This window comes from Plasmodium gaboni, chromosome 12 (genome assembly GCF_001602025.1).
Source record: "Plasmodium gaboni strain SY75 chromosome 12, whole genome shotgun sequence".
NCBI lineage: Eukaryota > Apicomplexa > Aconoidasida > Haemosporida > Plasmodiidae > Plasmodium > Plasmodium gaboni.
Window position 1 is genome coordinate 326016 of NC_031492.1, and position 13023 is coordinate 339038.

A 13023-nucleotide genomic window follows, 5' to 3' on the forward strand; every position below is an offset into this window, starting at 1 on the left:
CTTGCAAAATAACCTCGATCAAGCAAGAGCAATTAGAAAAAAGGTTATAAGGAATATACAGTTTAAAAAAAAGAAATAATATATATTACTATGAAATAATAAACTTCTATATGTTACATATAAATTAAAATATAAAAAAAACAAAACAAAAAATGCATATACATATGTAAATCTTTTTATTTATTTTTTCTTTTATATAGATATTGAATACCTTGGATATATCCTTTTAAACCTATTCAAGACATAATATTCAAAAAAAGAAAAAGGTCATATTTATATGTGCTTTCACAGTTGTTAAAATTTTTAATTACATACAAAAAAAAAGAAGAAGACTACCTACTTTATTTGTGTAGTCATATTTATATATATTAAGTTATAATTAAGTTTTTAAATATTTACAATTTTATTTTCTGGATCAAGTATTGAAAAATATAATATTTATATTTTTTTATATCCCTTTTATGTGAACAGCAATTAAAATAGCTTATTATCAACCATTAAAAAGAAGTTATCCAGCAGAGGCATAAAACTATATAAATATTATATTGAGACAATATATCCTATGTAATAGCATAAAAATAAAATAAATAAATGGAAGTGGAAGATAACGTTATTATGAGTGTAATATAATATGTATTATATATAAATATATATATATATATATATATATATATAGCTTTCTCATATGATTTTGCCACAAAAAAAAAAAAAAAAAAAAAAAAATTCATTGAGAAAAGTGTATACCATATATGTATATTATTATTAATTTTATTTATTTATTTATTTATTTATTTATTTATTCATTGATTTATTATTACATAACTCTATCTTATTATGTTATTCCATTACGACATCCTGTAAATGAGAATTTAAAACACTTTTAATTCTCATATATATGTATAGTTTTTTTTCTTACATTATCAATATATATATATATATATATATATATATATATATATATATATTTTTATATTTATTTACATTTTTGCGTCCTCATCCTATACATGTGTGTATGAGCCCGTGTATAGATATACGTATTGTGTATATATAATTTTTTGTTAATTTTATATATACATTTTACAATGGAATTCCTTAGCAATATATATGATAAGGTGTTATCTGGTTATATATTTACTGATGTATTTATATATAAAGATTGGCCAGAGAAATTTTTAGGGAAAAATATAAATAGTAAGAATGAAGTAAATAATAAAAATGAGAACCAAGAAAATATAAAAGAAAACTTAGAAGAAGTATTAGGCACATTTATGAAGAATGGGAAAATATCAGATTCTTTGTGGATTAAAGATAAAATATTTATAGGAGATGAAGGTATATATATATTAGGTGAAATTTTAACTATTTGTCAAATAGTTGAATTTGTAGATTCTGAAGATATAGAAAATGTAAAATCAAATGAACAATTCAAGCAACAAATTATTGAAAAGATGAAAAGAAAAATTATTAAAAAGAGAAATAGTGATATGATTGAACAGAGAATAAATTCAAATATTGTTATATGTAATAGTAACACTTCTGAGGTCCAACAGGAACCTAATGAAAATCAGGATAATATAAATAATGATGATAATATAAATAATGGTGATAATATAAATAATGGTGATAATATAAATAATGGTAATTATATAAATAATGGTGATAATATAAAAAATGGTGATAATATAAATAATGGTGATAATATAAATAATTATAATGATAAAAAAAACTGTGATAATAAAAGTACTTATTATAATAAAAATTTTCGTGATAATAATTATAATAATAATGATAATAGTTTTTATAATTATGATACACATGAAGATAATGTATCAAACCGATCAATATATAAAGATAATATTAAATCAAAAAATAAAGATGTGGTATCTAATTTTGTAGAAATGTTATGTGAAGGAAAAATGAATAAATATGGTTTTTGTGAATATGATCAAAATTTTAATGATAGATATCATTTAAATGATAGTAATGCTGATGGGAAATCTAGTTATCCTTTAGAAAAATGTATTTTACCCTTTGCTGAAGATTATTGTTTTAAATATGTATGCTTATTATTAAATAATGGTGGTAAAAGAGAAGTACGTATTTTACGTTTTAATAAAGATAATATTAATACAAATAAATTATTAGATACATTAAAAGGAACTGTTACTTTTTTAAATGAATTAAGATATTTGTTTAAATCTTTTAGATCTCAAGTTGTTTTAAAAAATCGAATCAATAAAGAATTTTGCGCATATATTAAATTTCATAGAGGAGATCCCAATTTTAGTGGTAGTAAAGCTGTAAATGAATTCTTTAATTCTTTAAATGATAAAGCTGTTAATTCTTTATTTTTTGGATTAAATGAAGAATATCTAAATTTATTAGAAGAAGCTATATCTTATTGTCCTATAGCTACTTATGCATTTTATAAAAATATCAAATTATTGGAAAAATTAAATGTGAATACTACAAGACGAACATGGAAATGTGTATGCAGCTTACAAAAATTATATAAAAATTTAAAAAGAGCAAAAAATAAATTTGCTGTCGAACAACAAAAGGAAGTTTCCAATGCATCCTTTCATAATATGTCTTCTATATATAAATCCAATGTAATAAAAAACCAAGGTACTTTCCCCTCAGGTAATGAAAAGTTAACAGATATGCATATACATTCTGTTGACAAAAGTAAATATATATCCCTTCATAAGGATACATCAATAAATAATAAACAAAAAAACATTCCCATTAATAATACTAGTAGTAATATCAACTCTTTTTATAGTGTTCATAAGAGTCATAATAATACGCCTTCTGGTGTAGTCAAAGTAAAAAATAGCACTAATATTAATAATTCTAATAATATAGGCAATAGTCAGAGTTTATTTTCTGATGACGAGGATAATTATAATAGTACATATATAAATAATAATAATAAAAATAATATTAATTCATTTGAATTATCATGTAATGATGAAAAACATTCTAAAAGTCAAGATATTCATATATTAAATGATACATATTTGTATGTTACCTCAGATGAAGAAGCTTTTCAACAAGGAAGAAAGAGCATGAATAATACAAACGAAAATAAAAGTCATAATAATAATAATAATAATAATAATAATTATAGTGGTAGTAAACAGTTCTGTTCTAGTAATAGAACTATTGATGATAATAATAAAACCCTAATTGATGAACAACATAATACATTATTTTTTCATGATGATCATTGCCATAATGACAATGATGATAATGATGATGATAATTATAAAACTATGGATGGATATGAAGAAAAGTATATAAATGAAAATATAATTGTAAGAGAAAATTCTGTAGATGATTTAAGAGTGCATATGGTAAAATTATTTAAAACATATGGTGGTCAATGTCGTATTGGAAAAGTAAAAGGTAGATGTGAGGATGCAACGTTTCAAACAGATGTACCACCAGCTTTTGGTATTTTTGATGGTGTAGGATCATGGAGTTTAGAAGGTATTGATGCATCTAAATTTTCTATTGGATTATCATTAGCATGTCAAAGAGAAGCAGAAAAATTATCAAAAAATTTAAATGGATATGCAAAAGTATCATATAATACTATAACAAGATCTAAGTTATTATTAAAAAATTCATTAGAAAGTGTAAAAAAAGAATATGCTGATGCATATGGTAGCTCAACAGCTATTGTTGGGATATTAGATGAATATACTGGAAAATGTGGTATATCATCTTTAGGTGATAGTGTTTGTATGATATTAAGAAGAGAATTTTTACCTGGTGATATTAATTTTGAAAGAGAATCTTATCCTAAATTTGCTGCAGAATCTTTTCTTTATTATAATGTGAAAGGAAGAAATCCATCTATTCTTAGAAAAATTATATGGAAAACTACAGATCAGAAATGGGAAAATGGTGCTCCTTATCAATTATCGAATTTACCTGATAGAAGTCAATGGAAAGATTTAGAAAATAGAGGATTACATAGTTTTGTGAAAATATTAGAAAAAGTAGATATTGATGGAGATTCACCTGATATGGCATTAACACCTCCTTCGGAAATTTTATGTATGCCTGGTGATTTAATATTATTAATGAGTGATGGTGTAAGTGATAATTTATTTGATGAAGAAATTGAAGCTTATTGTACTTTTGCAATAAGTCCAGAAGAAGCTTGTGAATTTGGTGAACCAGCTCTTTATACGCCTGCACAAGATATAGCATATTCTATAACTAATATAGCCAAACGAAGAAGTGGAGACAAATTACATTGTAGACCTTTTTTCCCTTTTGTTGGAAAACAAAGAGACCCTAATCATATATATAAAGGAAATAAAGTTGATGATATATCTTGTGTAGCTATCTGGGTAGTATGTGAAAATGAAGAAAGTGTTAAACATATAGCTAGATATCCTAATGAACCATCTATATTAAAAACGGATAAATTCTATACAAATAATTATTTTCAAAATTTTAATAAAATTACAGATATATGTACACCAACCAAAACATATATTAAAGAGAAAAATAAAATTGATCGTGTTAATCTTCAACAAGTTAATGTCCATTCACAAAGAGCAATAATGCAACAACAAGGATATGATCCTCAAGATTCAAGTGTTAATAATTTGGCAACTCACTTCTCTATGAATTTCTTTGATTCATCAGAGACACCAATTAAATTTAATACCTTAGAAGACGGTAAATATCAAGATTTAAGTGACATTGTTTTGAAAGATGTAGATGATGAAGAAAATGATGATCATCAACATCAACAACAAGACGAACAAGATAAAGAATATGATGATGATCATCATGAAAAGTTGTATCCATATGACGAAAATACCCAAAACAGTAATTTTACACAAAATGATAAAAATTTTAAAAATGATATGCGTTTTGATAATATGAAAAATTCACCTAAAAAATCAAATCAATTAGATATAACTAATATGGATTCAATGAAAACACCCAATAGTAAAAATTCAAAACATGCATTTAAAGATAAAGTTTTTGATACTTATAATTTCGATTCAACTCCCAGACAAAGAGTTTCTGATGAACATTTAAATGAACATATAGAAAAAATTAATAATATGTATATAAAAACACCCATATTATATATGGATGAAGATTTCAAAGATAATAAAGATGATGATTGCGTCAAAAAAAATAAAACAAATAAATCCAAATTTAATAAAAAAGAGGAAACAAATATTCTTGGTTTACATAATGAAACTCCTGTAAAACAAATGAATACAAACAAAAATAAAACACCTACAAATATTATTAGTCAAAAAAATATGATGAATAAATTTATTAATAATGAAACACCTATAAAATCATTTAATAATAAAGAAACTTCATTAAAAGTAGATAAAAAAATTACAAAAAGTAAAAGGAAATCTATATTCCCTTCAGACAAAAAAGATTCACCTACCAAATTAGGTTATACAAGGAAACGTAGTAAAAAATCGTAATTATATTATATTATATTATATATATATATATATATATATATAGGATGAACTAGACAAAATACAAAATTAATTTTTATTTTATACTATTTTATTTTATTTTATTTTTTTATTTATTTATTTTTTTTTTTACATATTATTATTACTACTATTCGAATATATTACATATATATTAATATATATGTATAGTTTTATTTATTTTTTTCTTTTTTTTTCAAGTTACAATTTGGTTTTTATAATTATTACATGTATAATAGAAATATATATATATATACACTTATATATATATATAAAAGAAAAAAAAATATTAAATATACATACATTTGTGTTTTTTAAATTTGGCTAATTTATGTAATCTATTATTCAATATATATATATAAGACATTTCTTCTTTATTTGATTTTGTGAAAATATGTATATATATTTACTATAAAATTAAAATATTGTAAAAAAAAATATGTATATATTTTTTACTTATATATTATTTATTTTATTATATTTTCATACTGTTAAAAACAAATTTTTTTATTGTAAATTTTTTAGATATATATATATATATATATATATATATATATATTTTATATTTTATATGATCATAATAGTGTTATATAATTATCATTATCCCTAATATATATACATATTTATATAAATATATTTATTTATTGTTATTTATTTATTTATTTATTTATTTATTCATTATTTTATTTTATTTTATTTTTTTTGCATTTTTATGATGCAACTTTCATATTTTTAAAAGTATATAAAATTTCGAAAAATATGTGTAAGAATAATTCTTTATAAATAAAACACATTTTTTAAGTAAAATTTTTTATTCTTTAGTGCTCATGAAATATATTTATATATAGAACATTTTATATGAATAAGAATATATTAATCTATATATAAGCACATATTTATTTGTAGAGATTTATATATTAGCCTTTATATAATTATATGAACAGATATGAAAATATATATATATATATATATTTATGCTGTAATAAAAATATTATTAAACATAAATGCACTGTATCAAAAAAAGAAAAGAAAAGAAAAGAAAATTGTTTTTCTTGACCTTATTTATAGTAAGGAGAATAATATTTTATATACACCATCTAAAAGGAAAATCTAACATATATATTTCATAATATATTTCAAACATTCTATACATAATTATTATATATATTATTTTTATATGTGTATAATATGGAAATCATTTTTATTTTATATAAATGTTTAAAGACAATATGATAAAACTAATTAAAATATTTAAAATAAGTTTAAAAATATATTTTTTGTATCTACTATAAAAATTTTAAAATTATAAACTAAAATAAACTAAAATAAAATAAATAAATATATATATATATATATATTGTTATAATATATAATCCAAATAAAAAAAGTAGTATATCTTTAATGTTGAACAACAATTTGAAAAAAAATGAATAGACAAGAAAAGAAAAATATATTATTTATAAACTTTAAAAAAATAAAACAATTTTAGAAATTACTGATTTGAAATATTTTTTAAAATATAATAATTTAACGGCATATATAACATATTTTCCAAAATTTTTTATTTCCCTTCTCAGGATATATATATATATATATATATATATTAATGTATGCACGTATGTTTATTTATTTAATTTCATTTTATACGAAAAAATTTTGGTTATATCACTTTTCGGCATTTTCTTTATTTGGTTTTTTTTTTTTTTTTTTCTTCTTCTTTTTGGAGTTGTTGAGCTTTTCATTTTGATCGTCATTTACAGGATTCCAACCAGGGATTTTTTTCTGTTCGTTATTTAAATTTACATGTCTATTTATATTCACATGTGAAAATGTATTATTATTCGTATTTACATTTATATTAATTTTTGGACTTGTATTTTTTGTTAAAAGTCTATTTTGTTCTTCCAAAAGTTTTCCTTTTACTTGGTATGCACAATTTTCTTCCTATTCATATAGAAAAAAAAAAAAAAAAAAAAAAAAAATAATAAAAAAATAAATAAATAAATAATTAGTTTTGGCTATTTGTGTAATAAAATAGCTATATCATTATATTTTAGCTATTTATACATGTATGTATAAATAAATTATATTATAAAATATATCCATATATATATATATATATATATATATATATGAATAATTTAAAAAGATCATTTTTTTTTCTTATTACTTGGGGCATGTAATCTGTTTTCACACGGATATTTTTCCTGAATGTCCCATCACTTCTTTGTGTCCCTTTAATAAACTTTTCTTGTGTTTTTTCATTTATTATATATACATCACCCAATGGAGTTACAACTTCTCTAATATAACTTTTTTCATTATTATCATTATTGTCAAATAATGCTCTATAAGTATTTTCTAACTTAATTCCGGTAGATGGCTTCTTTTGCATATTTTAAAACAAAAATTTAATTTCATAAAAAAATATATATTATACAAAATAATATAATAAAATTATATAATATGAAATATATATATATATTATATATATTATAATGATGCAATATTTTTATTAAAAAAGCAAAGGCAAACTTATTTTTTTAATATTAATTTTATTTATTTATTATATATATATATATATATATATATATATATATATTTTTATATTACTTCAAAATAAAAAATCATGCAAACATTAAAAAGGATTATGATATAATTGGCGTAGTACAAATATACCATATATAGTTATTATATAAAAATGATATTAAGTTGTTTTATTAAGAAAAATAATAAATTCAAAAACAAAATAAAAATAGAAATATTTATAATATGTATTAATATATATATCTATATATATATATCCACATATTATTGCATATTTATATTAAAGCTTTTTTCAGAAAACAGCAAATTTATATATCTCAAATGAATTCTTTTTTTTTTTTTTTCTATATTTAATATACGTATAAATATTATATATATATAATGATAATATATTTAAAAATATAAAAATAGATATTATAAAATTTCATATAATTAATATGAGTATGAATAATAAATATATCCTATGATATTTCAAAATAAATCTTATCTTAAAATTCTTGTTATATTAATATTTTTTTTTTTTTTTTTTTTTTTTTTTTTGAACGATTTTTGTTTTAATAATTCCTGATATATTTACGAAACACTTCATTTTTTCTAATATCAAATTTATTGGATGTTTCACAACACATTTGGGTATATATATATTTATATATATATGTAATATTTTCCATGTCCCTATAATTATTACATTTTTGTTCTTATTTTTTATAACTTTATGTGGCAACTATAATACATTCATAGGATTAATGTGTTAATTATATATATTTTTTATATGTAAATCATATTAGGTTTTATAGTTTAATAGATTTATATTTTATGACAAAAAAATGATAAAAAAAATAATAAACAAAATTAATTAGATGAAAAACAAAAAGATATAAAAGTATATATATATAAATATATATTCCTATGTGTAATATAATAATCATTAATATTATAAGTATAGTTTATATAACTTATAAGATGTTATAAAATTTTTTATAACAAAATTTGTGCAGACAAAAAAAAAAAAAAAAAAAAAAATGAAATTATTTAAAAATTGTATATTTATTGCAATTTATTTTATTTTATTTTCACATATGTGGTATTTATATATATACAATTTGAATTCACCCCAGTTTAATAATAATATATATAACCATAATGATTTTTTCTCTTAAGGTGCATATATAGATATTTTAATGAAGGAAAAGGTTTTTGACAACAATAAAAAACCTTATGTGTTTTTACATATTTTAAATGATTTTCTAAGATATCTATATTTTCAAATTGCTCGTTACAATATCCACATTTTTGTTTCACTAGCATAACCTTTAACCAGATGTGTAACTTTTTTTTACAATAATCATATAATAAATGTTTTATAAAAAAATTATAGCGAGGTATATTTCTGTTCTTATCATGTTGGAAATATTTTAAATAAGAAAGTTTTTTATATATTTCATTTTTCACTTTTTGTAATTGGTTCTTCTTTTTATAACTTGAAGGACATATATGATTAAATCTTTCTAATTCTTCATATTTATATAGATAATTAAAATTATTATTTATACCTCTGTTATCATATAATTTGTTCATATTTTTATCCATATACATAATTCTGTTTATTTTTTCTTTTTTATTCTGTGATTTATTAAACATATCTTCATTTGAAAATAAAAGATTATTATATTTCTTGTTTAATATATTTGCTCTTTTGTTCATATAAGACTTATTATTATGTCCTCTTTGCATATAAGAAGATACCCTTGATTCTCTTTTATCGTAAGAATTGTTAGAATAATACATTTCATAATTATTATCATTACCATAATTATTATGAATAATGGTTGATATATTATACATATTGTTATATAAATCATATGAATTATATTCATAAAAATTTTTATGTATATAATTATTAATATTATTACACTTATTATTATGATATTTATTATATGCATTATGTCTTATTTCATACATTGGTTCATATATATTATGTTCTTCCCTTTTTATATTATTAAATGTTTGTATATTCAAATGGTTATAACTCTTTTCAGCATTATTCATTTCATATCTTTTAAAATAATTACAGATATTAATATTATTATTGAAACAATTCTGTGGATATTTTTCCTTGTAAATTTTTAAATCTTTATATATAAAGTTATTGCTATTACATTTATAGTTCTTATGGTATATAGAATATTTTTTGTCTGGTTCATTATATATGTTATAATTGTTTTTTCTATGTTTTTTTATATATTTATTCTTATTATATTTGTTAAAATTAAACGTACTCGATATATTCTTATTCATATTATTATTATTATTATTGTTGCTATTTTTATGATTTTTTTTTTTTTTTTTAATAAATAAATTATGATTTACATATTTGTCTTTTTTTATCTGACATATTTTATTTGTATTTCTAGTAGTAAAATTATAAGTATATATATTATCACCATAATTATTGTTCTCTTCTATATTATTAATACAATTAAAAATATTATTATATGGACATATAACATTATGCATATTCTTCTTACTTCTTGTAGGTTTATAATTTGTATTGTCTTCACTCATATTTTCCACCACACTTTCAAAAGGATTATTAAATAATTTTGTTGTTATTCTTCTTTTATCTAACTCATCTTTTTTCTTATTGTTATTTATATGAATATATTTATATTCATATATTGTTCTATAATAAAAGAAATTGTTAAAGAAACAAAAGTAAGATATTTTATTTGATAAAACATTTAATGTAATATGATTATATATTTTATTTGTTTTGTTGTAAAAATATAATAATTCGTATGATTCACTTTTTAATTTTTTATTATTTTTCTTTTTTTTCTTTTCCTTTCTTTGAACATTATGAACATTCATACCGTCATATAAAAACTCGTCACAACCATATTTATTATCTGTTGTGTAATAGGGTTCTCTCAAAATATTATTATTTTCTTTTAACATTAGAATTGTTTTGGATTTACATATCATTCCTTCAACATTTTCTTCGATATATATTTTATTATTTATATTGTCATTTTCTATATTAACAAATAATTTATTTTGATCAAATAATAAAATCTCGTCTTGTTTGTCTTGTTTTATAAATATATTTTTCTCTTTTCTTTTAGTATATATTTTTTCTACCTCTCGCAATGGTTCCTTTTTGATTAAATGAAAATTCTCATTAGTCCTATTATTACAGTTTATATCTTTACCTTTAATTATTTTATTATTAATATTATAACTTATTACTTTATTGGTTTCACATTTCAAAATATTTTTAACATCATTTTGTTTTAAAAATGTTTTATCTTTTTTATTAAAAAGGTCAATTTTTTCTTTAACACTCAAATTGTAGTTACATAAAATAGTTTTATTTATTATATCATTATATGCATAATAATTATTTGAAGGTCCAAACAAACTAGATATTTCATCTATCCTTATATTACTCCTACACATCTTATATGAAATACCGTTTAATAATTGTACTTCTATTGTCACTAGTCCTTTCAAATCTATAATGTTTATTTTAACATTGTCTTTACAAAAAATATAAGAATTCTTTTTCTCAGATTTTTCTAGCCAATTATATTTCTCTGCCTTCAACCGTATATCGTTCAAATTGAGACATTCGACATTTTTATCATCACTAATAAGGTAGCTCATTATAAATACATACATATAAAAAATATATATATATATATATATATATAATAAAATAAATAAAGAACTGAATAAATTCACCTACAAAATGCATCATTCAAAAAAAAAAAAAAAAAAAACAAAAAAAAAAGTAACTTCTTAAATATATATATATATATATACATATTAGAAAAGATGTATATGTAAAATATTATAGAATGATAATAATTTGATACTAAAAAAAAAAAACTAATTACAAAAATTATAAATGTTAGAATTATTTAAATAAATTTTTATATTTTTTTTGTTCATATAGAAATACAGATCAAATCATTCTCTTTATTTCCATATTAAATATATTACATAAAGATTATATTTACAAACACCATTATAATTACACAAACAAAATTGAAGGAAAATTATTTAACAAATATTTATATATATATATATATATTATTTACAAAAAAATATAATAAAACAATATTAAAAAATAATAATCATATATGTAGGCATAATTAATAAATATAATAAATAATATTTTTTTTTATCATATTCTAAAAACAGAAAAAGAAATTAATAAGCAAATAATAAGCAAATACTAATATAAACATATTCTTACAATACTACATATATATTTTGTTGTGCCCCTTTTCATAACATGCAAATAACATATTTATATATATAATATAAAATAAGCACAGATATAAAAAAAAAAAATATATATATATAAATAATCATAAAACAATTCTATCTTTAATACATACAAAAAAAATGAAATATGAATGAATAATAAAGATTCTTTAATAAGCACAGATATAAAAAAAAAAAATATATATATATAAATAATCATAAAACAATTCTATCTTTAATACATACAAAAAAAATGAAATATGAATGAATAATAAAGATTCTTTAAAATTTTATCCTTAATTATATTTTCATAAAAATAAAAATATATATATATATATATATATATATATATATAATATATATGTTATATATTCTTTATTGAAATATAAAAACAACAAATATATAAATAATATTTTAAAATAGAATTTTCATGTTCCTTTATTATTTATATTTTGTTAATATAATTATATATATATTAAAAAAATCCTTATTTTATTTTTTATTTAATTATAGAATAATATGCACTGAAATTAAAATACTATGAAACGTTTATATAAGAATCTTTTGCTTAAAAATATTTATATTAAACCCTTTCTTTAAAATATATAATAATAAATATAAACATATATATATATATATATATATATATATATATATATATATATTAATTTATTTATTTAGTAATTTTTTTTTTTTTTTTTCCTACATT

The 13023-nt window shown here is 18.8% G+C and overlaps 3 protein-coding genes across 3 annotated transcripts; 1 reads left to right on the forward strand and 2 right to left on the reverse strand.

The window, feature by feature from the left end:
- Positions 1-1082: 1082 nt before the first annotated feature.
- Positions 1083-5480, forward strand: PGSY75_1208900 (hypothetical protein; the record flags this gene model as incomplete). Its single annotated transcript, XM_018786680.1, has 1 exon — positions 1083-5480. One exon carries the CDS (start codon positions 1083-1085, stop codon positions 5478-5480), a length of 4398 nt encoding a protein of 1465 aa, XP_018640545.1.
- Positions 5481-7160: 1680 nt separating this feature from the next.
- Positions 7161-7890, reverse strand: PGSY75_1209000 (hypothetical protein; the record flags this gene model as incomplete). The annotated part of the gene is made up of 2 exons (XM_018786681.1): positions 7161-7439; positions 7666-7890. The coding sequence occupies 2 exons, from the start codon at positions 7888-7890 to the stop codon at positions 7161-7163; spliced, it is 504 nt and encodes a 167-aa protein (XP_018640546.1).
- Positions 7891-9161: 1271 nt separating this feature from the next.
- On the reverse strand, positions 9162-11708 carry PGSY75_1209100 (hypothetical protein; the record flags this gene model as incomplete). Its single annotated transcript, XM_018786682.1, has 1 exon — positions 9162-11708. One exon carries the CDS (start codon positions 11706-11708, stop codon positions 9162-9164), a length of 2547 nt encoding a protein of 848 aa, XP_018640547.1.
- Positions 11709-13023: the final 1315 nt, after the last annotated feature.